General features: G+C 39.5%; 1 protein-coding gene across 1 annotated transcript; it reads right to left on the bottom strand.

The window, feature by feature from the left end:
• Positions 1 to 775: 775 nt before the first annotated feature.
• man2a2 (mannosidase, alpha, class 2A, member 2) lies at positions 776 to 26,786 on the bottom strand. The gene is made up of 24 exons (XM_082159885.1): positions 26,670 to 26,786; positions 24,439 to 25,254; positions 22,442 to 22,597; positions 21,090 to 21,347; positions 19,816 to 19,960; positions 17,545 to 17,716; positions 16,509 to 16,636; positions 16,232 to 16,405; positions 14,755 to 14,941; positions 13,624 to 13,801; positions 13,130 to 13,332; positions 11,182 to 11,364; positions 10,877 to 10,991; positions 10,724 to 10,791; positions 10,483 to 10,648; positions 10,165 to 10,401; positions 9,069 to 9,191; positions 8,865 to 8,979; positions 8,612 to 8,745; positions 8,289 to 8,430; positions 7,093 to 7,226; positions 3,129 to 3,323; positions 2,809 to 2,922; positions 776 to 2,661 (listed from the first exon to the last, which is right to left on the bottom strand). The coding sequence occupies exons 3-24, from the start codon at positions 22,571 to 22,573 to the stop codon at positions 2,509 to 2,511; spliced, it is 3,456 nt and encodes a 1,151-aa protein (XP_082016011.1). The 5' UTR covers positions 22,574 to 22,597; positions 24,439 to 25,254; positions 26,670 to 26,786; the 3' UTR covers positions 776 to 2,508.
• Positions 26,787 to 27,207: the final 421 nt, after the last annotated feature.

Here is a 27,207-nt window from a genome sequence, read left to right on the forward strand (position 1 = left end):
TTTCAGTGGTTATAATATCTTTAATTTCATTCTGTTCGCCTTAGAATGATTTGGAATACAGCGGAGGAGTCACATGATCTACTTTCTGGAGCTTTTTGGTCATTTTCACAGCTTGACAGTCCATGGTTACTGTACTTGTTCATTGTAAAGGAAAAGTGCAGCTTTGACATTCTTCTCATTTTGCGTTCCATCTGGTAAAGAAATAATACGGGTTTTAAACAACATGAGGGTGAGTATAAATGACATGATCTCTATCAGCGCCTCTCTCATTTTATTAAAGTCCTCAGCGGCGATATTGAGTTTTATTGCCGTCTCAGCCCTCAGACTTATTAAGAAGAATGGCCTCTTTCTCAAACGCCTGGGCTCAGAGAGCAAGTTGCCCTTTTAGCACAAAAACCCATCTGCTGTGGAGAAAACCGAATCTGGTCTCAACTGAGCATGAAAGGGCATCAAAAAAAATAAAAATAAAGCCAGTCTGATTTGAGTAGACCTGTCAGCTTACTGAGAAGATGGTGGTATTTCCAGCTCTCTCCAAAGGCTGTCTGGTAAATCAATACCCGATATCCCAGCTATCATGGAGGATGTTTAGATATAAAAAGCAGCATCTCATGTGAGCTTTTGTTAACTGTACTCAACATTTCACACCCCACGCCTCTCTTTCGCTCAAGCCACATTAAATGGCAGACAACTCCCTACTGCCCCCTGTCTGTGATTCAGAGCACAACAAGCTTCTGGCAACAAAGGGAAACAAATGCGAAAATATCACTTCAAAATGTGCACAACCACTTTTTTATCATGTGTGATCTTTATTAAACGTCCACTTTAATGTCTTTGCATTTCAATCCACTTTAATTTCTTAAGAAAGAAAATGAAAACAGAAAGTCTTTTCCATCTCAGAACATACAACAGAAATAAAAGACATTAACAAAGACATGTTATCTGTCAGATCGGAAAGCGTATGCACAGAAAAAACAAGCATGGCAGTGAAATGCACAGACAGCGAATTTGAATCGGATGAGACCGAATTACAGACGGGAGAACATTCAGGAATAGCAAACACGCCCCGCGTTGGGCGCCAGAATCTGTTCCAAAGCAATCGGACAGACGTTTGGCACTCCATACTTGGAGTTCCTCCTGAGAGGAATTATCTTCCTGATAGGACGCTTTTCTGGAACTTGATTAGCTGGAGAAGACGGCTGATGGTCTGACTGATGTAAATGGACGTGGGCGTACAGAGAGATAATCAGGCGAGGAGTTGAAAGTCAGAGAAGTGAGAATATTTTTCTGTAATTTAAATCAGAGACGGTACAGATTTTCCTGGGTCAGACAGACAGGATAGGAGAGGCGAGACACAAGACGACACAATAGGTTGACAGACAGCATTTTCATGTTCAAAATTGTCAGATTCGAGCAAACCGAGGTGACAGACAAAAGCCAGAAGGGACGACTGAGATGGCTCTGCTACACATTACAGATGGGTTTCCTACAGCGAGATAAGGCCTAAATGCATTTTCATGGGGGAAATTGGCTAAATCTGACCACGGGAACCCGATGCTACCCGCACTGATACCTGAAAGTATTGTGAGAAGGTATATCAAGCGAATATACTGAGTCAGCTCTCATCATGCGATTTGAGCAATAACCTATTAAAGAAACAAAAACAATGAAGGAGCTGTCTGAAGACCTGACCGCTGCTGGGTCGTGGACGTCTTCTGCTGTCAGCGAAGTGTTGCGAGCCGCCCTGAAAGAAAGAGCTGTAAATGCCGCGTCTGTTACAGCACTGACAGCCTTCGCAGGCCGAGCGTGGTGATTGACATTCATAGAAAAAAATGTAAAACATGTGGCCGCCGAGCGTAGGCAGAACCGTCCACAGTAGAGCTAAAGAAATGAAGAACTGCGTGAGCTCAAACGACAATGACACGGATTCAAGCGTAGCTAGCTTCCAAGGCTTTATGAGTAGAAAACAAATAAAATGGAGAAATAAAACAGCAAGAGAAGCTTCACATATTGCACTGAGTCCCACAATTTTGTATAGATCCAGGTGTGAATGTAGCTTTTGAGATATTTACATACAGTACGAACTCCAGGGATGAAAGAATAATAAAAAGATTGTGAAACGGTCAGCGGTTCCAGCCAAAGACAAAAAGGGGGGAAAAAAACAATACGACGGCTGAAAACAACGGTCGGCACTGCTGGAATAAAAAGAAGTTGATCAATTAGTGTTCTGCCTACTATAATCAGATTTTTTTTTTTTAAACAATCATGGACATTCTTATCTCAGCACCCGGACCGGCTACCAAATGTGACTTTGGCTGGAACGCTCTCCTCCTCAAGTTTTTTCCCCCCATTTTGAGGGTATAGTTAGCGCCTCCGTGTTGATTCAGATACGTTAAGTCTGGATAAACGATCTCCGAAAGAGTCCTCTGCTCATCCAGCTGTGGTTCTCTGCTTTTAGCACAGGTTCCGAGGGTCCACACGGAGAGCCCGGTTCTGGTGCAACACACCACTCTAGCACAGCTTGAGCTTGTAGGCGGAGATCTCCATTGGCTCCAGATTGATGGAGGAGTCGTTGGAGAGCGGAGGCTGAGAGTGCATTAGAGACAGAGACATGGGCTGCAGGAGCTGGAGATCCAGCCCACGAAACAGCCCAGAAATGGAGAGCTAGGAGGAAAGATCAGAGACTCAGATTCTAGAAGACTAAAAATAGCCTTTATCAGACCTACATGCATCCACACACTATGTATATTTATGTGTGTGTTCATTATTTAGTTTTTAGGTAAACTAGTTTTGTCTCTTAAGGACACTGACCTGGCCTTGTGTGGTGGAGCAGTTGAAACCAGGGTTCTGGGCCTGCAGACCACAGTCCAAGCCCAGTCGGTGGAGGAGCAGAGCCGTATGAGGAGATGGAGAGTGAGCGTCCTGCTGAAATAATTAAATGATATGAAATAAAGTTCGATTAAAATAAATCTCCCACTAAACACACCCACAATAAAACCACAAGATCTCAAACACTTAAAATGTGACTTTTATTTTCTCCTTCTCATTATGAACTCAAGTCCTCATCAGTTGCTCAGCGGGTGAAATCAATACGGACACACTTTTTTTTTCCTCCCAGGACTCTCACTTACCGGGCTTTGGATGCTCCTGAGGTTCAGCAGGTGGAAGTCGCAGGGCAGGGTGCCAGCCAATGGAGCGAATGTACGGATGGGTGGCACGCCATGTTTCCTGGGCAACACAGGCAGTGCCAGCACCTCGTGGTTCAGGATGGTGGAGGTCATGTGGCTGAGCAGCGACGGGAAGCTGACTGGTCTACTGTCCACCGGCTGGAAGACACAGACATGCATTAGGAAACACACAAGTAAAACAACCTGAAAGTGCACTTACCTTCACATGACACACTGTAACCGCAAAAAGAATTTGGACACGTTTTGGGGTCACTGTATGAGATCAGATTCTCAATTTAGATTCTGCTTCTATATTCTACGGTGACCGGGAGGGGACATGTTCGGTTCACTTAGTTTTGTCGTGGCCACAACATATAAACTCGTGGGCTTGAGATCGCATGTTGAGGGAACGGCATCAGTTTCTTGTGGCTACGAGTTTTATAACATGTGGGAACCGAATCTTCACACGCGACACGGGCTCCTCCTTTTACCCCGGTCATGATTTACTTCGTTATTTGTTAAAGTTTCTCATAATTTGTTTTTGTTTATTGCCTTAAACGGGACTTTATTCCTGACCCGAGTATTTCATTCAAGCCAGCAAATTTCCGACGAAAAAGCCCATTCAACTTAAGAATGCGCTTCAGGTGTCTTTCACTTATAACGTACCCATGTCTTAATGCCAGAGACCGCACTATATCTTTATATGACTTTCCAAATTCAAAGTAAAATGTTATTTCATCAGTCATCTCCATCTCCGACTGCTGTATATGGTAACAGTATTGACCGGTGTGGTTCCCTCAACATATGATCTCAAGACCACGATTTATTATCACGTTCCCATGACTTAATATCTCGTGGCAACAACATATCACGTTCCAACGAGTTTATATGCTGTGGCCACGACAAAACTAAGTGAACCGAACACGTCCCCTCCCGGTCACCGTAATATTCTACTGATCTGCTGCCTGTTATACTATCCACCTTATTTTGCAACGCAAAAGCAGGCTATTTTCTTTGAATGTGTGAGACTTCTGATTCATTAGCCACTATAGGTAAGTAACTAGAAGAATAACAAAGTGCAGTAACGATAGATCTATACATTTACATACCAGTGTTCATGATTATGATAATGAATTCAGTTTACAATATCAACCAGCATAACTACTGACAGTTTTTCTACAAGTAAAATATCTGGAAGCGAATGACTCCAGAAGCCAAAGTGCCAGTTGCCTCGCCCACTCTTACGTTATAAAATAAGGTGAAAAAAAGGTTTGGGGGCTCAAGAGGTAGAGATAGCAAACAGGCAACGACCTTTGGCCTCTTAATCCAGGTGGAAACCTGTCGCTTGTTGCTATGGTAACAAGCTGAACTAGGGCTCTCAAAACTGCTACACAGCACTACTCTCCACCACTGCGGTAATGTTACCTCTTCTTGGTCGTCTCCTAAAATACCTGCAATGATTTTGTTTATCATGTTGGTGACTTTGGCATAGGAGCCAGCAGGCTGCATGCATGAGGAGAGAAAGACATGATGATAAGTGATAGACAGACAGGAACAAAAAAAACAAAAAGAGGTTGTGAAATGCATGAGGAGGGCTGTAATGAAAAGAAACACAAGAAGGAGCTTTGTTAAAGCCCCTATATTATTATCCAATATCACTATATTATTTATAATCTTTCAGGCGACAGCATGATTTGAATGAAAAAGTATATCATTAAAATCAATTCGAGTCGGCGTGTAAAAACTCTAAAGCCCATTAACTATTATTACACACTTGCCAGCTTTTAGACAGTAGTCTCAGAACCATACTGTCCCTGGAGCCTTCTCAAAGCTCTCATGAGTAACGATAGAGAGCCCCCTACAGGCCACTGAGCGACATTAGGGTTTATATACTGCTCACACTGATACAGGACACTCATGTTTTGGTATGCATAACAGTGTCTCTCTTAGCCGAAGTTGCAGGATCCAATCAGATTGATCATCTGCTACACGACTCATGCCAGTCAGAGTGCACAGGTTTTTATCAGTCAGCCAGGAAATAAAACTGGATTAAAAAGGTATTGGGCTGCACTTCTGAGAAAGAACCAATCATGGTTTGTCACATCTAATACTAATACAGATTCTAATCTTCTAGTACTAATACAGATTCTTTTTTAATCTATAGAGTTATTATTATTATTAGTATTAGTATTAGTATTGAAAAAAACAGAAATAAGACATGCCTCTACACACAAAAATATTTTTTACTTTAAAGGTGCTCTAAGCAATGTCACACGTTGTTTAGGCCAAACATTTTTTTGTCACATACAGCAAACATCTCCTCACTATCCACTAGCTGCCTGTCCCCTGAACACACTGGGGAAAAAAACGCGGTCTCTGTAGACAGCCCAGGCTCCACAAACGGCAACAAAAACAAACTGGCCCAGCCTGGACCACGAAACATAACAGTGTTCCAGCCAATAATCGACAAGAATGATTTGGGGTGGGGGTTGGGGGGGGTTAGTGCGCGTGCACATGAAGGGGGGTGTGGGGAGTGGAGGAGAGAGAAGCATGAAGAGGGAAGTTAGCTAGAGGAGAGGTGTCCTAGACAACAACAACAACGACAACGACTAACGTAAAAAAATTATATTCTTGAGAATTTTTATATGGCCGACACATGACCAAAGAGATGACGTTCCGATGAACAAATAGCAAAGTATAGGGAAAAGGAGAAGGAACGCACAAAGTCCCAAATTTACATCAGAAAAGTGTTCAAAAGGTGGCGAGAACTCCAATCCGAAATTCAGGTGGCTCTGTTTTTGTTGGACAGGTGGGTAAATCCAGTTTGGTTTTTCGAAATGGTTCATGACTGAAGGGAGGGGGGTGGGGGGACGGGATGAGGGAGGGTCGAGCTAGTCTCCGTTTTGTTTGACAATACTTTGAACATCAACAAGAAGTGACGTCACCCAACATCGCTTAGAGCACCTTTAAAAGAAGATCTTTTCATTTTAACTTGTTTTAATTTAATTTATATTGTGTGATAGGCTGCTTTACATGTCTGTCAGGCAATCTCTTCCCCTAAGTAGGTGGAAATAAGCGTGTACTAACCTAAAGTCTGGGGAAGAACTAGTCATGGATTTTGTCATCTAATTTCGTTCAAACATATTTCATTTAATTTGAGGTACTAAGTACCAAGTAAACTGTGTTCAGTTTTTTTTATGTAATTTTAAATTATTATCATTACAGATTATTATTACAGAAGAATCTTAAAGGTGCTGTATGTAATTTTTTTGACTGAACTAAAGCACAAAAATACCATGATATGTTTGCTGAGATTTAGGATCTTAGATCTTGTTAAGTTCACACACTTGTTTCTCCCAAAAAAAACAATGCTACAGCCAGTTATTCTAATTTGAAATGTGCGTTTCGTGTCGGAATGTCGAATTGTTTTGGTCTCTGAGATCCCGCCCACTGAAAATTTACCCAATAGTATTTCAACAGTGGGTTGCCATTTGATGGAAAACACAGCGTATTGTAGCCATGGAAGCCAGCAAACGAACCAAGTCCAAGATCGCATATTATACCCGACTAAAAAGCCTCGGCATGCATCTAAAAAGCTCTATGTCCAGAGGCATATTAAAACACGGCTAAGTCAAATCATCAACTTACAGTGTAAAGCTCGTCACCTTCTATTGTCAACTGCGCTCGTTCTTGTTGCGTGTCCTCAATGTGGCAACCCGCGTGGGCAATGAGTCAAAGGAGGGGGCGGGAGGATTTGGACTCCAGTACTCAGTTCAACCACTAGCTCTCAATATTACATACTGCACCTTTAAATGTAATTTTAATTTGTGTGACTAGATTAGTTCATGCTTATTCTGACCAAGAACCGCCAACTGATTGACATGTAAAAGTTTGAGTTCTTGAGTTTGCTTGTGCAATCAGAACTCACATCTTCACTGCTGCTCCTCTTCTCCAGCAGAAGGCGGAAGCGATTGGCCGTTCGTTTGTTGTCCTTCAGGCCCTGCCCTAGACCCCTGTTATCATCTTGCATCAGTCTGCGGTCTAGGATCACCTCCAGCTGACCTGTAGAAGATGGAAAGAGCATAAAAGGGAAAGATGAAGAGGTAGAGGAGGATAATAGGATAGAGGGAGGCAAAGCATTTGACAGTACACTCACTTCATCTTCATTACTGGATACATTGCATCAAATCAATATAGAACCTGAGCGCTGTCCCACTGTTAGTGTTTTCCACCTCCCTGTCGTCTCACTCCCTAATTCATGTTCCATTCTGCTAAGAACTCACTGCTACGGACCTAAAAAGTACCGGTACTTCGCTACTAAGTCGATACTCAATTGAAAACAGCATAATGAGGCAAGTTTTTCAACAGTATTGGCAGATCTGCAAGTTGGGCAAATATACAAAAGTTGGGCTACATGCTGTCATTTTAAAGTTTATGTGAATAATATCCAATTAAAGTGGTGTGTTCATTAGTTTTAGCACCAAAAATTCTATTTCAAAAATTGAAAATAAAAATCTCTAATACTGGCTGATAACAAATATGGTACTGATCAGGGCTTGACATAAACACCCGCCAAACACAGGTGGATTTCAGCAGTGGCGTGTAACGCAGTCACTCCTACTAGCCAGTTTGGCGGGGTGAAATCTATATAGCCTATAATATATACATTTTTCAATTGTAGTATTTTATCAAAAAAGGCATCTGATAGCCTATAATAAACTAAATGCAATGTAATGTTGTCAAAAATATAGATTTTTCAATACATTTCGATACTGAAAGATCTTCCAATACTCATTTTCCGCAGAACAAATACACAATACCAGCTGCTCTTGCTCACTCTCTCTCATCTCTGCGACAGCGAGTGACACACAAACCCTCCTCTCCTAAATCACTCGCTTCATTTGCGAGTGAACACTGTTGGTGTTACAGGGCTTGAATTTTGCCATGGGATGGCATGTATTGCGCATAATTTTACTCATTCCCGCAGATTTAAATCCATAAATCCACCTGTCATTACTAAATTGAATTCTTTTTGCTGCTTATTGCGCTTAAACAGTCAAATACACACAAAATGACAAAATGCCGGTCTTGGCGAGTATTCACATAAACAGTCACCCCACTCACCGCTGGACACACTGCTGACCCCCAGTGCCTGGGCCGTGTGGAGCGTGAGTCGGTACTGGCTGTCCTGAATATATGCCGTGGTGGGCATGGGGTAGAAATTAGCTTGCAGTGGAAGTTTCTGGAAGTACCGACGAGGCTGCATCTGAAGAGGAGGGAAATGGTGGAGCATTAGCTTGAGAGTCTGGTAGAGTAATCTGGGTCTAGGCCTATGAACTTTTGATCCATGATGCTTTATTTTATTATTTTAAAAGACTCAAAAGAACAACACAGAAGTATGATGTGCCACATCTGTTTGAACCTGACAGATTAAAAGTTTGCTTCACCTGGAAGCCGTTGAGGTCTGTGTAGAAAGTGTCTTCGCTCTGGATGTCGGTAACCAGCCGCATGGCCAGCTCCTTGTTATTTTGATCTCTGATGTCCACCATGGTGGTGATGTCCAAAGAAAGACCATCCACTCCTGAACGACAGAGACAAAGAGTGATATGTCAGCAATAAATGATCAGACAGGACAAGATGTCCTCACACGATCGAACTTGCGTGCCGAACAGATGGACGCCTGAAGGATGGAGGGAGTACCTGGAACATTATGAATGCGGACCGTCTGCTGGAAGTGTTGATAATGTGCAACAACCTCAGAGAAGAGAGGACCTTCCACCACACGCACTATAGGGGCTTCTCTCTGCGAATAGGGCTGAGAACGAGCGGAAAGGAAGGTGTTAATTCACCCCACGTTGTTTGATAAATCGCTTTTCACCCCAGTCAAGACTACCGGGACACTACCTTGGCATTTCCGTCCGGCAGGAAGAGATAGGCCCCGCTCTTGTCCTTGGAGGGTCGAGTTCCGTATGTGAGGAACTGAATCTGTACCCTCACCTCCTGGGGATCGTCTTTACGTCGAATGCTCTGATGGAGAAAAGAGTGTAAGAGAGAGAGAGAGAGAGAATTAATCATTTTAGACTTATCTGCTGACTCAGATTCTAAAAAAGGACACGACAGCATATGTACTACAAAAATAGGACAGGGATGCGTTTCATTTCATTTGGCAACCAATAAAAATAAAAACACTTATCCAGATGACTGAACATAAAAATAGACTGCTGATGTCATAGATTGGAAACTTCCTTTTTTATTAGCATGTAATATTTGCTCAGTGGAGTTGATTTTCAGCATTTGTCAGGGCATTCTTTCCCTGCACAGATATTACAGTTATGGCTGATGCTGACAAGCTGATAATTATCGTTAAATGTATTATTATAATTCATATTATGGCCGATATTAAAATCCAGTACTATTATCATCAACATTATACAGTATAAAAAATTGATATTCATTATGAGATTTTCAAAAAATTACATTTAACAGCATTTAACATGAAACGAGCATGCACAATTAAATATCCAATACTAGCTGATGTATACACTATGTAGACTGATGTCAATAAATTAAAAATCTCTAATATTGGCTGATAACTGATAAATGGCCAATATTAAAATGATATACTATTTAGCCCAAATAAATCGTGAATTTAGGCATCACAACATTATCAATGTACAGTATGTAAAAGGATGTTCATTGTTAGATTTGCAAAAAATATGGGAAATGAGTATGCGCAAATATATAATGTCAGCTATATATAGGCTGATGTCGAATTAAACATTTCTAATATTGAAAGGTTAAACACTATATTGGTTTTGTTTTTCATATAAAACCATAGAGTGAATTCACACATACATATAAACAAAACAAAAAAATAACAAACAGGGGAATTCACTAAACTTCTTGTGACATTTTTGCATTTTACCCTCAGCCCTGGTTCATTTCTCACTTTACTTCCTATAATAAAATAAAAAGGTAATGCATAAAAATCTCATCTCACCTCCAACAGGCCTGTGGTTCCAGAGAAGCCTAGAGTGAGAGACTGGCTCTGGATGTAGAAGGGTTGGGCGTCTACCGTTTGCGATCGCACGGGCAGAGGGTCCAAGCCTCGTATGCTCTGACCCCGTCCTGGTATCCTGAGCAGCGTATCAGAGCGCAGGGTCATGGGCGAGTCAGCAGAGTCGTACAGGTGGAAGACGGCCAATCCCAGAGCGGGGAGGCGTGCCATGAAAGAGGCCTGAAGGAAGAAACAAGCATGTAGGTTTTGAGACTACATTTATTTAAGATGCTTCCAAGGAAAATAGACAATTGGACACACCTGGTAAACCTCTCCACTCATCTCAACGGCGGACATCCACTGCGCGCTGAGTTGAACCGGTAACGTTTGCCCGTCTTCTGTGAGCACCCTCACTCTCGCCGAATTCACCAGAACGGTGACCACACACAGACGCTCCTGCTCGACAGGGTTAAACAGCACCAGATACCTGAGGAAGAGGAAGATGATGAAAATCATATGACCCCATTTGAGGCATTCAAGATCTGTGGATGACGCATCTCACCTGGGAGAAGATTCCAGCTCGATAAGTGTGCGCTGCGGGAGAGAATCCTGTGTGGCACGTCTATCGTCCTACAGTCACATGGATGCACAGAGGTCAAAGGTCAGACTCTTAAGCACACTTGTTGATTTTAGAAAAACCAACCCTGCTCCTCACCGTCTCTAAGAAAGGCTCCGTCTGGTAGAAGCGGTAAATGTCTTTATTCTTTATTACCAGGAAGTGTGCAGCATTCATGATTACTCGTTTCAGACCGACCAGAGAACGCAATAGCCTGCAGGGGGGGAAATAAACGAATCAAGAACCGCTTACAAATCAAAAGGATTCAATCCTGTCAATCCAATCCTGAAAATGGCCCATGAAAGATGATATTTCACAAAAATGACCCTGAGAGACTTCCTTCGATCTCTTAACATCCTCATTTAGTTAATGAGGATCAAATCTGAAAGCTTTTATCCAGAGACCTGTTTCCATAGTCGATGACAACGGCCTCTTTGGCAGTGCCCGTGATGGCATCATGGTGCTGGAACAGCCCTACGTTGCGCCTGGCATCGGTCAGGAGGGAGTAATCTGAAATGGGGTAACGCCCTTCCATGCCCGCACGTCTCGCGTGAGCCACCGCCAAACTGTAGAGAATTTCTGCCCCTCTACAAGAAACGAAGACAAACACAAAACCAAACAAACATTCAGTTTTCCAATGCAGCAAGACTAGACAAGCAGAAAAACCAATGATAATAGAATTTTAAAAAACGAGTAATAACAGTAATTAGGCAACGCCTCGTGCTTAATTTAGGAGAAAAACGTTCACCCACGTGGAGAATCACTATTTTAATTATTCCCCAGTAATACCACAGAGAACAGGCCATTATGCAAAACATAATTGAATCTCTGGCAAATAAAAACAGACACTTTCCAAAGTTGCTAAAATAATGGATTAAATTCAGATACCCCGATGGCAGTTTGTCGGTGCAAATTTAAATGTGTTGCCAATTAAAAATTAAAAGGCTTCCACAAAACCTTGTTAGCAAAACTGTTTGACTGAAAGCTACTTGTTGAATTGTTAGCGATGTGTTAAATAACAGCTTTGTGCATAAAATGCTCTTCAATCCCAGCTTAATTTGCAGAGACAGTTATAAATTAACCATTTGATTTCTGTGAAAATTTTAACTAAACACTGCACTATGCACTGATTAAAATTACATTTTTATGTTATAGCCAAAAAACAATAAATAGCTGCTATTAATAATTAAAACTTTTAAATAAAACACTAAAACTACAATCAAATAATTTTAAATGCTAATTTAGGCATCAAAGCCATGTAAAGTATAAAAAAATGGATATTCATTTTTAGATTTTCAGATTACAGGGTTGTTAAATTCTTAGTGTTTAATGATTAATAAGTGGCTTTAGAAGACTATATTTTTTAATAAATGCTTTTAAATTTAAAATTTAAAATAAAACACTAAGAACTAATATAATCATTTTAAATGCTACAAGTGAATTTAGGCATCACAATATTATAATGTACACTTAAAAAGATATTTATCTAGGATTTGCGAAAGATTACATTTAACAGTATAATGAAATCATTAGTAATTTTAATAGATTGATTAACTTTAATTGACTGCTAGATGAAGGGAAATGTAATGTACATGTAAAAATTGGGAAATGAGCATGAACACATAAATATCAGCCAAAAAAACCACACCGGGTGACACTCCTGTCAGCTAAGAAAAGGAAACCGAGCCAACAAATTCACACAGGCTCATCTAAATTTGGCAATAGAGGGTTGTCTGGTCTGATGAATCTCAATTCTTTTGAGACATTCAGATGGTAGGGTCAGAATTTGGCGTGAACAGCATGAAAGCATGGATTCATCCTGCCTTGTATCAGCGGTTCAGGCGGCTGGTGGTGTAATGGTGTGGGGGGTATTTTCTTTTTCTATTTTTCTATTGTCTATTGCCCCTTAATACCACAGTGCATCATCTTCTGATGGCTACTTCCAGCAGGATAACAGGCCCATGTCACAAAGCTCAAATCATCTCCAACTGGTTTCTTGCATATGATAATGAGTTCACTACACTCAAATGGCCTTCACAGTCACCAGATCTCAATCCAATAGAGCACATTTGGGATGTGGTTAAACGGGAGATTACTATGATAACTATGTCAATCAGGAGCAATTTCTCTAAGGAATAATTCCAGTAGCTTGTTGAATCTATGCCATGAAGAATTAAGGCAGTTCTGAAGGCACAAGGGGTGCAACCCGGTACTAGCAAGGTGAACCTATTAAAGTGTATATAAGCTACTAACTATAATACCAATATAGGCACGCATCCCTGACTAAATCAATTTCTTTTCATCTATTAAAAGTGAAATATTAGACATAAGTTGGATGTTTCTCTGACTAACCGTAGGTGAGACTCTAGCACACGGTCCAGGTTTTTGTAGAAGGGACGTGATGTGTAGTATCCACTCCAGTAATGGTCCTCTCTATCCGCATAGGCGAAGAAGTCTCCACTCAGCACAGGGTAATCGGGTGGTCTCCTCCCCTGGGAAACTCCATTAGCCTTGTACACCGCATTAAAGTAGTCTGTCAGCGTTGCAAACTGGGCCTGAGAACACAGAGATTTGCTTGTAGGGCAACTGCATTTTCCTAAATCAAAAACATCTTCACTCTTTTCTTCACTCACAAACAAGTTAAATTATTCATTTAAATTGTTCCTAGTTGTACATCAATGCTGAGGTAAAAGAGCTGTGTTGGTATATAAAAAAATACATTGCATTGACATTGCAGCAATAGGTCCAGACCCGACCAAAGAATCCTCCTGGCAAACATGCAGGCCGTTATTGTAGCTTTGTATCGATAGACAGGTCAGAGCCTACATGTTTATCTGTAAACATACCTGCACATGCATTTCTGGGTGGGAGTTCATGTAATCGAACAGTTTCTGGTAGTTGAAGTACTGCTGGTCCCACTCTACTGCTTTGTCGTAGCGGAAGTCGTCCCCCAGAGGAACCAGCAACACTTTACTGCGGAACAGCTTGGACTTTTTACGGTATTGATCAAGCAGAACCCCAGCTCTGAAACAGAAAATGCCAAGTATAAAGTAAATCCACTGGATTGTTTTTTTTTATTTTATTTTTATTAAGGCTGCCAATCGATTAAAACAATTTCAGCATTAAATAGACTTAAATCAATAACAAGTTTGGGCTCAGCAGATTTTTAAATAAAGAAATGTATACTTTTATTCAGCAAGGATGCATTCAATTGATCAAAAGGGACAAAGTGCCCTTTAAAGTTTAAGCGTTTTAAAAGCTTTTTTCACGTTAAGCGTTTTGGAATGTCCCGAGGAAAACCAACTTGTTAACATTGGCCGGCAGAAATGCAATCATGGTTTTCCTGATGCTAAATCCTGGTAGTCGAATCAGGCTCCTCCAATCGAAGAATCGAATCTTCGACTATTCGGGGTCACCCCTAATATATACCCTTATATTTTTTTCTTTTAAATGCATGACTATATATTTATGTAAGGAGCATAATTAATTGTGTTCATTTAATACATTTGTATAAATACAAGATATCAATTTAAAATAAAATGAATAGTTTTATTAAAGTTTTAAAGTATTCATTTTAATAATTTATTGACATTTGGGAGGAAATGACTCATGAAGCTGAAAGTGTCCTCATAAAACCCTCTGCCTATTCCAGTAAACCTCAAAGACCTCTGAAGTGTAAAGACAGGTGCAAATTAATTGCTACAAGCTTGTTAATATCCGGGTTTTCTTCTATGGAGCTAAAGAGAGAGAGAGAGAGAGAGAGAGAGAGAGATAGAGAGAGAGAGAGAGAGTTGGATTTGGGTTTCAGCCCAGTTCAAGCACAACCCATATAAATACAGCTGGCGTCAGCTGGGTGATGGACAAATGAATTTTGTTGGCTAACACAGGAAATTAACCTACATTCATTCTTTGGCTAAATGACCCGAATCACATTAATCTCCTGGTTTGGTGTTAATCAGCCCTGCAGCCTGCCTCACCTCTCTGCCACGTTGGCATCTGAGATTGCTCGGGGCGGCACCTTCCAGGGGCAGTTGACTCGACTGCCCGGCAGCCTCTTGAAATCAAACTGGCAGCAAATCTTCGGGTCTGGGCCACACGTGTGAGGCACGTCGTAGCTGTAAAACGGCATCATGTGGCAGAACATGTCTGTGCTCGATTCGATATCTGTAGATAAAAAAAATAATAATTAAGCTCAGATGTGTAGGTCTCTAAGCCACTGAGATGGGCTGGCATTGGCAAGACTCATTGGCAAAGCTTTCAAAAATGGCTGCCAAGGGTTTGTGTTTCCCTAAAACTTCATTAGACATTTAAAGCATTTCCAACATGTAGATAATGATTACAAATTCTATATTCTGATCTATTATAGTTATTAACTAGATTTTAACATTTTTAACATTTGTGCTTGTGTAACCGGTCCAACTCAACCCACTCCGAGTGGGATTCGAATCGGCGTCTCCGGTATGGAAGGCGGGCGCGTTAACTAGGAGTCTCTAGTGTCAGTTGCTAGTGGGTCTCTTGAGGCCGGGGGAGTGAGGTTTACCTGCACAGCTCTTTACTAACTGGCCTCCGTTACACTCACGCCCCTAAACCTCCCATCCAGGTCACGGCACCAAATATAACTGGTCCTACTCTACTCACTCAGAGCGGGATTCGAACCGCCATCTCTGGCATGGGAGGTGTGCGCGCTAACAAGGACACTAAAGACCGCAGTCTCTAGCGCCAGTCGCTAGTGTGCCTCTTGAGCCCAGGGGAGTGAGGTTTACACACACAGCTTTTTACTAGCCGGCCTCCGTTACACTTGCTCATGCAAATGCTAGGGTAGTTGCTAAGGTGTTGCTTTTGCTATACGGTTTCTCGAGCATTACTAGGAAGCTAATTGGCCCTGGTCAAGAGCACATCCCCAAAGTCTCTATGATATTCTGCTCACCAGATATGGCTTTGGTCCATTCAAAGAGAGTCTAAGGATTTTTTGAAGTATCGTTCATTAATGCATGTAGCATAAAAGTGCCTATGATCAAGCACAACTAAGTTGTTGTTGTTAACTAAAACTATTACAATTGTTTTTGTTAATTGAAATAAAGCTGGAATAGAATTAAATAAAAAAAATAAGGTAAAAAATGTTAACTTAAAAAAATGAAATAAATAGCCTGAAATCAACTAACTGAAATAAAAAAAAGTTGAAGTACTAAAATGACTAAAACTGAAATAAAAATACGGAGCTAAATACAAATATTAAAAGAATAAAACAAAAAATAATAAAAATGACAAAAGCATATAACAATTACTACAATAAACTAAAATTTAAATAGAATCTGAAAATAAAAATATTAATAAATTACAGTATACACTAATATATACTACAATGACACTGCCAATAAGTTAACTTCATGCATTTTATCTGTTCTAATTTGAAACCGTGTGGATTTAAATGTTTTTATATTTTTAGTCATTTACCCCAGGCCTGCCTCCACATGAACTCAAGGCTCCGAGTGGCAGCAAAGTGCTTTTTGATGGAGTAATGGACCCTCTGGATCAGCATGCTGGTCACGTTCGCCCGTTTCAGTAGGTAAGGCATCGTGGCGCTGTGCCCGAACGGATCAATGGCCCAGCCTGAGCGAGGGGTCACACCTGCAGTAACACACCGATTAAATATTCAATTTTTACTCCCATATCTAGAGCAAATGCAAATACGGTAACCATTAAGCCACACCACCCCACAAAATAATCATACCCAGATTTGTCTCCAGCCACTGATGGCCTTCAATGAGCTGATCGATCATGGCGAAATAGTGAGCGTTGGCTTCATCCGTCATGACCCAGCCTCCTGTCACCATCTCAAGCTGTCCGCTGAGGATCAGCCTGAAAGAAAACGGGTTTAAAGAGGATTCTTAAAACACAGATCGGAAGACGAGGTGAGGAAATCCACAACATTAGATCAGGCTATATAAGGAGCATCTCGCTTGTACCAGCATATGGACTAATTAACCTTCAGCAGATTACCGAGTTAAGAAGATGAACTGATCAAGAATGGGCATGTGGGACTGAATCAAAACACAACCGTGTGAACAAGAGCGCTGATTGGATTGATTGAACTGAAAAATTGTCTGTTTATGACAGGTTCGCTACCGTTTGAATTTTTATTTTTTTTTATTTTTTTTTACGCGCCTTCGTCCCTTGTACACACCCCAACCTCTTGACCCCTCCCCCCACGTCAAATCAGGGACACAAAGCGAGGGGCAAAGAAAAATGAAGCGCAAAGGAAAGCTTGCGCCGCAGAGGCACGGATGACTGAAACGCGGATTTAAAGGAGCGGCGCAAAGGGAAATATGTGTTGCAAAGTCAATGCTGCTGAAGTTTTACTTTGCTAAACTTTATTTTTTCTCTCAGTGGTTAACTTTTCTTTTGCAATTTTTTTTTTTTTACTTGCAAAAAAGCAATTTTTTTTCTCAATACTCTATTTTTATTTGCAAAACATTTTTTTTTTTTTGCAAAACATATTTTATTTTGCAGATATATATGGCCCTATATTGACTCCATAGCATTTATTTAATCAGAAAATGCAGTAAAAATAAATATTACAATTTTAAAAAACCCGTTTTCTATTTGAATATATTTTAAAATGCAATTTATTCCTGTGATGGAAAAGCTGAATTTTCAGCAGCCATTAAAAACAGTCATTTCAGAGGTGTTACATTTTGATAAAAGATTATGAAGAGAACCTTAGACCTTTAGCTTCAAATGTTTATCTGATTATAAAAATGACTCACTTGCGCATTGCCTCTTGTTTTTGTACATCCGCACTTTCCCACCATTTGGCGAAGTATGATATCTCCGACCAAATGAACTTCCGACGAGGATCTTCCGCCAGCTTCACCAACATGTTGTTGAAGATATGCTGGGTCTGGTCATAGTAGTACTTGTCAAATGTTTTGATCCATCCTGTCGCAAAAGAAGTGCAGCATGAAAATCACAGTTAAAAATCATCCAAGGAAGGCATACAGATCTGATGTAGTCGCCACCACACAATGAAGTGACAACAGAATCTGTGCTAAAAACTAACATTCTTTTGATAAAACACTAAAAAGTTTAGAAGAAGCAAAGCCTTTTGGCAGCACTTTGTTCTCCAAAGAACAATCTGTTCAAAACAACACTGTCTGTTCAAAATTCAGAGGCACTGCTGATCTTTGTTTCAAGAACAGAAGAGTTGCGGAAAGCTGACTGAAACATATTGGAACGCATTACACAATCTGCATTAAACACGCATCACCACAAAGACCAGTGACACGGTACCGACACCAATAAAACAACAGGGAAACGGGTCACTGACTTTAATGTATTAGATTCACCCCTACAGTTCTTTCAATCATAATGCTGCACAAAAATGCCAACTGCAGGGGTTTCGCAAGCAGATTTGGAAACTTATCTGTCCTGTGGGTGATGCGCATTGTGTTTTTCATAAGGTGCTTCACAAATTGTGCCTACGCTGCAAAACGCAAGCCCAGCATTGACCCACTTTACCTGCGCGGCTCTTTCGGATACACATGGCTAGCCGTTAGACTGAGGATGCTGCATCAACAACGAAGTAAAATGTAAGATGAAAAATGTTGCATCCACTTAATAAGGACTGTGGGTGAAAACTTTATGGGAGAGATTGAAACTTTACAACATTTTTAGGTTGCTTAGAGAAATTAAAGTAATTTAAACTTCAAAAAAGGATAAGAAGTCCTCATGTAAGCAATGTTTCTTCAACATTTTGTCTTTAATGAAATATTATCCCAATATAATATTATCCATGTTATACTACAAAAGCTTTCTATTTCAAATAAATGCTGTTTTTTAAAACTTTATATTCATCAAAGAATCCTGAAAAAGATCACAGTTATTTTAAATTGTAATAATATTTCTCAATATTACTGTTTTTAATGATTTTTGACCAAATAAATTGCACCCTTGGTGAACATGTGAATCTATAATGCATGTTTATAAGGAAATATGCTTAATATCACATTGATATTAAATACAAACTATAGGTGTAGTTAAAATTAATGTGACAGATGTGTATTATAGTGTATTTTATTATTAGTTACCAATATTATTATTATAATTAATGGTGTAATTAAAAATAATATAACTTAATTCTACATGGTTATTATACATTTAATGTATAATATAATACATTTTTATTATATTAAAATTTCATTCATAATTTGTTTACATTTATCAATTTAATAAAAATATCTAAATATTGAATTATCGTATTTATAATGGCATTTCCTGCCTTATTGTGTAGGATGTTGAACTTTTTAATATTAGGTTTTTTTTCCTTTAATGAAGGGAATATGCACTTGTGAGAAAGCGACTGAACAGCTGCTGCTTAATATCATTTGCTCAAGATTTTTTATTTTTTATAAAGACTTATAACCAGGGTTATTATTATTTCGCCACTTCTGCTTCAGCTGTTGGCGAACATAAAAAAAAAAACAGTTTTGCAAGCTGTTCATAGTCTTCATAACTCTCATACTCTACCTCTGAAAGTGAAGTCAAGTAGGTTTGCATCAAAATATCAATAAGTTATGTGCTCGTCCAAGTCCAAAGATCACTAATTAGCAGCCATGTGATTGGAGCATTGCTACATAAAGGTCCATACAACTCATGTGCTTCTGAAGCCATATGATAGCTTTAAATGAGAAATTCTATTAGTTAATTTAATGAAAACCTTCTCCAGTGGGAGGTTAACTGATAATCTAGGGAAGATATAAACATTATTAGTGAATTAGTGGAACTTTTTTTGTGCTTGTGTGTCCGTTTTGAAACTTGAGGCTTTGGTTCCAGTTACACCAACAGAAATCTCAAAACTATAGTTACGCTTAAGACCAATGCATTATGCATGTAGCAAGAAATCCGATTACAGGACAACAACTTTACATATAAACACAGCTAAAGGCTTGACTCGGGTTAAATTTTGCCTGTAAGCTCCAACTTCAAACTTCAGTACAAAAGATTATGCATGTTTGAGTGAATGAAGTTTCAATCCCTACCTGGATCGTTGTGCGAATGAGGGACCACAAACACTTGCAGGGGCTCGTCGTCCCACTCGTTGGGCTCGTAGGTGATCTCAAAACCTTGCTTCCAAACACCTCCGTCCACATTATCGAAGTTTAGCAAGGAGTATACATCCAGCATCTATGGCCAAACAGTCAATACAGAGATGGTGTTGAATGTCATTCCACTGATCCATCTTGAACTCTTGATCCATTTAAAAATTCTAAACATCTTTACAAAAGCCTCAGAACCTCCACTTGGAGACACAAAAATGTGATAAAGATGTTACATTCAGCGTTTTTTTCCACAAAACAGGACATGGCGCGGACTTCCTAAGAAATACCACATCTCATGGCAATTTGATATAACTGACAGATGACAAAGGAACTGTATTTTAGAGTAGGCGTGAGTATGCCTGAAGCATAACAATGCACCCAACGGAGACGAAAAGTGCCTGTTCACAAGCATCCATGCATTGTGTTCATGCATATTAGGGCTGAGTAATGAAGGGGTTGTTTGGGTTGATTTCAAATACCAACAGTTTTACCGTTATAAAAAAAAAAGCACATTTGATATTATGTTGACTTAAATTGTATATTATGTGTGGGAGCCCCTTGACAAAGCAAGCATAATAAAATACTATTGTCATTCTTGTGAAATACAAGTCATCACTACTCTATTAGTCATTACATGAGTAACTGCAGGAAGACAAAGTCAAAAAAAATTTAATTGTGACGCTTTGAGCAGAATCGTAAACACCTCTGATTGGCCATTGTACTCACGTGCTCATCAGATGTCTGTGATTGGCTGCAATGATCAGTGCTTCAAAAACGTCGTACATATACATCAATGACTCTCTTCACCAAGCGCTTACACAGATACACACGGGAGCGTTTGAAAGCAGGAGTGGTCTGCTGATAGACACATGCTTGTGATTTCAAAACTCCTGCTCCCATTTTTTTTTTAAACGTTCAAACACTTCCGTGTGCTCTCAAACGCTCCCATGCGTTGATCATTGTAGCCAATCAGAGACATATCCGATGAGCGCGTGAACACAACGGCCAATCAGAGGTGTTTACGATTTCGCTCAACAGCGCTCAAAGCGTCACAATTTTAAAATGTCAGTATCGGTACTTTTTGACTACTCTAACCACCACAAGTGAATCCCAAAGCCGCACTGCAATCCGCTCCCAGATAACACTGCATTCAATTGTAGTCCTTACACACACACACACACTCAAACCCACTGAGACGCTGTTTCGATTCTCACCTGCAGGTCAGTTTGGCTCCTGCGGCCCAGTGCGAACTGGCAATCCAGTGGCTTGACGGAGAGAAAGGTGGGCCTGCCATCAAAGGGCAGCACCCAGGAGCCATTGGCGCTCCGGAACGGGAGATGCCCGCTGGGAGAGATGGCCCCCGTATCTGTGAGCTCCAGCACAGAGTCTTTGATGTGGCTGATGATCTGATGGTTCTCCTCCAAGAGCTGCTCCAGCTGCTCGATGCGGTTCTGCAACACCGAAATCTGGCTCTGAAAACAAGGAGGGGGATGGAGGTGTAATCTATCTACCACCACAATCTACAACATCACACGGCTCACCTGAGCGCTCTAGAGGGGACGGCACACCAAGGCACACAGCACTGGCGTGGCTAACCTCTAACACGTCTACAGTACCATAAACAAACGAAACTTTTACATTTTTTAAAGAAAACTTGAGTAGCGTCCTCATGATTCTGAGTAGGGATGCACTGATAATTGATACTGATGATAATTTCCGATAGTTTATTTGTAATGTTATGGTCGAAAACCGATAGGGCTGCCCCCTAATAGTCAAAAGAAATGATATTCTAGTACTTAGATATGTCTCAGGTCCATTCTTCGGTGTAAATTTATGGGATTTCTTCTGCCATTTTATCATCCCCCAGGCAGATCACAAGTCTGATAGCTTAGAAAAATAATAGCACACCTCTTCTCAACAAATTGCACGATTTGAGGGATCATTTAGAGCCGTAGCACAAAGAGTGAGGGATGAGTTACATGTTAACATAAAACTTAGGATTGGAAGTTTGTTTAAATCCCTTGCCTTAGCAAGTATTACTATTATCAAGTGTCACAGCAGCTGTAAGTGCTCGCTGGTGCAAAGCTCACTGACAATCAAATTGAAAAAAAGATTTATTACAGGTTGTGGATACAAACAATATCTGCATTTGCATAATGTGCGTTATTTTTTCCCGAGGCTTCCTATATGAAGCACATAAAATGTGCTAATTCCCACACCATCAACTATGTGTCATCCTGCAAGCAATTTCTAGAAGAACACCAACACATTTTTCTAATAATTAGGTTTTTTGCATTTAAAAAAGCCTTTGGTTCGTGATAGAGAAAAAAAAGCCAGCACTCACAGAGAGTTATTCAGTAGCTAATTTAGTAGTTAATTAGCTCCAGACAGAGCCAGAAACAAATTGGTCACATCACTAGCTTTACACTTGCTAGGGTGAAAAAACACACACACAAAAAAACACCGAAGGCTTTGACAAATCGAGCCATTCAAACAGACCAACACAGCAAAAAAAAAAAAATGTAATCAAGGACAAAGGGAATTCATAAAGAAGTCACCGACTCACCCTCGGAAAGTTCCCGGCGTTCTGTCTCCTGGCGGGATCGTGCTGGACGCGGTCCAACATCAGGTAGAGAGAGAAGACGGCCACACAGAAGATGGCCCCGCCACAAACGGTCACCTGCTTCTTCAGCTTCATCCTCCTCTGCTTATCTCACGGACGCTGATGTCGAGGTCAAGCGGAGCGGAGACAAAAGAAGAGAATCTTAACATGTACCAACCAGGTCTGATGATGGTGTGTCCCAAAAGTGAAAAAGTGCAGTGTTGCTGGAAAAAACTCTGTGATGGGATTTGTCAGCGATGTTTAAAGTCCACCTCTGCTCTCCAAATTCTAGAGCAGGGGACTGGTGGGATAGGGGAGGCGGTGTATATATACACGGGGGACACTGATCAGTGGGAGACCAGCAGTAGTCTGTCAACTGTGACCAAACCACAGCCAATTTCAGCCTCCTTCAAAGTGCCCCTTGTCCTCAACCATTCAAACCCAAGAAAGGAAGAGGGGGGGAAAGAATAACACAGGTTCTAAACAGTGGGAGCCCAGACAGGGATCTAGTGTCCCTCCGGCAAAGCCTGTCTATGTGTGTGTGTGCATATAGATGTCGTTACGGTGAGGACATGTCCCCAGCACTTTATCAAACAGCTTCCGACAGGGGTGGATGTAATACTGAGGAAGCATCTCCAGTTCTTGGGCAGTTTTCATTTTGTTACTAGGTAATGTCCGTTCCTGCTCTGCTCTCAGAAACACATCGTTAGACTGAAATTACAAAACTAAATGCAAACAAATGTGCGGCCGCTCATGAAATTCAGCAGAAAAAAAAGTTTATATAAAAGGGCAAATTAGAACCTTGAACCCTTCAAATGAAGTTGATAAAACAATATAGCCTATATTAATACACATAAAAAAACACAATATACACACACACAATATATATATATATATATATATATATATATATATATATATATATATATATATATATATATGCACACACACATACCATAAAATAAAAAGAACAATTTATTGTACAATATAATAAAAATATATATTTAATATAGTATATTTAATACAATATTTATATCAGTGCTGTCAAATCAATTAATCGCATCTAAGATAAAAGTTTGTATATATATATATAAATAAATAGACGTGTGTGTGTGTGTGTGTACATGTATTTACAAACACACATATATAAAATATATGTACATATTGTGAAATATATACACACAAATTTTTGTTAGATACGATTAATCGATTTGACAGCACTAATTTATATACATTAGATACAGTTCTTAATATTGTTTAAATTGTATTTTTTATTAACTTGTTATTAACTAGTCTTGTTATTAACTAAAACTCAAACTAAAATTATTAAAAATTATTTTTGTTTATTGAAATAAAGCTGAAATGAAATAAAATATAAATATTAGGCACATAAATTGAGTATAGCAATAACAAAATTTGAAATGGTGCATTGCCGACTAACATAAATAAGTGTTTAAGATGAAGTTCTACAATTTCTAAAACTAAAATATATTTTTAAACAAATATTTATTTATTTTTTTATATAAAAACAATTACAAAGCACATACAATTAGTAAAATATTAATTCATAAATACGTTAATATTATATAAATAATACTAAAATAACACTGTATAAATGATTTTTGGATTTATAATTGTAATATTACTTTTCCAAGTACTGTTGTCAGTTTAGATTTGGAAATGAGCAAATACTTAACTCTGCACAACCTAATTAAAATTATTATAAAATTATTAAAGTATTTTCCAATTTATGATGCACAAAACCAGCACATCAGTACCACCCAAGCATCGTCACCTTGTGATGCCCGTTTGTGTGTGTGTGTGTGTGTGTGTGTGTGTGTGTGTGTGTGTGTGTGTGTGTGTGTGTGTGTGTGTGTGTGTGTGTGTGTGTGTGTGTGTGTGTGTGTGTGTGTGTGTGTGTGTGTGTGTGTGTGTGTGTGTGTGTGTGTGTTCTCACTTACAGGGTAGAGTGTAGTCCTTCACACGGCACTGGTCGCTCCAGTCTGAGTCGGTCGAGGATCCATCGTAACGAATGCAGGTTTCCACCAAGCAGAGAAAGGACCAGAGTGGAATAAGAACGACCTGCCTCAGAACGCCCCCTCTTTCTTAAGCTTTTTTTTCTCTCTTTCCAGCTTGGCTGATGGGTCTTCTCGGACACTGATGATGCAGATCTGCTTGTCCACTATCCTTTTAACTCCATAATGTATCCAACAAAGTCACTAGTGTTAATATTTTGCGGCCGAACACGAGCAACGTACCTTTTCTGCACTCAAGGACGACTGACCTTGATTTTGGATTATAAAGTCCTACAACAGGAGGCAATTCTGGAAAGTGCACGAATTGTGCCAAATTTGACAATGGAAGGTGGCGTCTCGCATACAAGATTCAAAAAAGAAAGACAAACCCAGAGCAGCGTGGCCTGGATTTGCCTGTAAAAACAAGCAGGTGTTCCTCCTCCTTTGTCTCGCAAATCTAATATGAAGGTAATCCTGTCAGCTCCGAGTCAGGCAGTGTCTTAGCGCTCTCCAGAAAGACTTGGGATTAAGCCTTTCCTCCAGCACTGCTAAACGGCTCAAACGATCCCATGTCCAAAATGGAGAGGTTCCAGGAATGGCTACATAAAACTGAGAAGACTACAAAAGGGAATCTTAATGGAAGATAGCAAACCTAGTTTTAGAAAACTAATGAATAGGGTTGGTTTGAAGGTCTTTCTTCCATGTTTTCTATTTTGAAGCTCAGATTTCCACAGCAAGTCTCAGAAGCGGAGAGCCGAGCACCTGTGAAAACAAGTGAACAGTGGAGTTTAATGCTCGTCTGCTAAAGTGGAAATCTGAACAATGGCAGTCAATCAATACAATTAAAAAAACACATTATTCCCAATGCAAAAGTAGGGACTATAGTCAGTATTAATATTTGTTAAATTATATTACTTTTTAATTAGTTTTTTTTAGAATTGCTTGATTATTGTACAAGCCAAAGATTTTGAAAACAGATCATATTAAATGATATTATTAATAATATAGCCTAAATAAAGTTTTGGAGGGCCAAAATCTTTGACCAAAACAGTGACTTTTTAATTATGCTAGATTTAAAATATGTCAAATTTGTAATATGTAAAACACATTGAGCAGCAATTACCCAAAATGAATTACCAAAGCTTTATTTCCGATTTAAATTTCAGTTAACGGGTAAATTAAAACTTTATTTTCGGTTTCTGTAAAAACATTTAAAAAATAAATAAATAATAATATATTGGTGCATCACTAATAGTCGTCCATCCATTCTTTATATCATACATTCAAATATCTGAATAAAGCATGCAAATTTGATTGGAGCTTCACTGTGAGTAATGATAGTCCGATATATCGGCATATAAGTAGACAGGTATTTGATATAGTTGGCTGATAATTAAGTCTGTTTAACATTTTGAATGAATATTGTGTAAAATGGTTTTCTTTATATTGGTCATCCAACACCATCTGTATTGGCTTCAGTCATTAAAAATCCCACATTGGTCAAACACTGCAACAGAGAAAAGAGTGTAGATTTATAATACCCATAATTAAAAAATACAAAAATATATTGGTGTATCCTCGAGACTCAAAGAATCACTGACTTCTTTCAAATGAAAAAATAAAAAGATGTTTAAATGTACAGATACATTACAATATAAGATAAGCAAACATAAGTGAGGAAAGAGATCAGTATGTAAAACTACAACAGCCTGATCTTCCCCTGAAAGTCTCAACATGACTGCAGGAGAATTATTTGCATACTAAGATACCTAGAAATATGCCTGAAATAATTAAGTGGGAATGTTATCAACAGCACTGATATCAGACAGACCATTTAAGCTCATAGTTCGTCATTAAACCAGCTTGTTGCCATAGACAGATCCACTGATATCCACTGCAAGCCTTAGCCTATATCTGCATATGGAGGCAAGTTACTCGTTTAACGCTTTAGATCCGATCTGTCCACCTCTGACTGACATTCCCACTCAAGATCAGACATATATAAGAGTTTATCAGCTAGATCCGCAGGGAAGATCGCGTAGTATTCGCGTGCAGCATGTAAATACATTGCCTCTGCTCTATTCTTCAACACAAACGCGCGATCAAGCTACAGAAAACACCTTTCTAACGTTTAAAATCATTACAATGCACTTCTAACGCTTTTTGAAACGGCTTACCTGTTGGTGGCGAGGATTTTAAACGAGAAAGCAGTCACGGGACATCAAATATTTCCCCGTTATTTCCTTCTGAAAGACGTCTGTGATCCTGTGCAAGAGCTTGAGAATGGAGCAGAGCATTGTGGGAAGTGAAGTTTTCTGAGGGCTGAGGCGCACTGGCCTCTGATTGGTTAGATTATTGTTGGCGTTAAATGGTATAAATATATAATTCAGATGATGAATTGTATAACTCCCTTATCATTATATGAAGACCGGGGTTAGTTGAAAGTTAGTGTTATAGATAGATAGATAGATAGATAGATAGATAGATAGATAGATAGATAGATAGATAGATAGATAGATAGATAGATAGATAGATAGATAGATAGATAGATAGATAGATAGATAGATAGATAGATAGATAGATAGATAGATAGATAGATAGATAGATAGATAGATAGATAGATAGATAGATAGATAGATAGATAGATAGATAGATAGATAGATAGATAGATAGATAGATAGATAGATGAGAGCTTTAGCAATTAAGTAATAATTA

This window comes from Leuciscus leuciscus (assembly GCF_965113295.1).
Source record: "Leuciscus leuciscus genome assembly, chromosome: 25".
Lineage (NCBI taxonomy): Eukaryota > Metazoa > Chordata > Actinopteri > Cypriniformes > Leuciscidae > Leuciscus > Leuciscus leuciscus.

What these genes read in the sequence shown, in the direction of transcription:
- man2a2 (XM_082159885.1), bottom strand. Translation starts at nt 22,573, where the DNA reads ATGAAGCTGAAGAAGCAGGTGACCGTTTGTGGCGGGGCCATCTTCTGT. An exon ending in ACGCCGGGAACTTTCCGAGG is followed by an intron (nt 21,348 to 22,441) that starts GTGAGTCGGTGA and finishes CCTTGTTTTCAG; the next exon opens with AGCCAGATTTCGGTGTTGCA. An exon ending in AAACAAGAGGCAATGCGCAA is followed by an intron (nt 16,637 to 17,544) that starts GTGAGTCATTTT and finishes GTTTTCTTTCAG; the next exon opens with GCTGATCCTCAGCGGACAGC.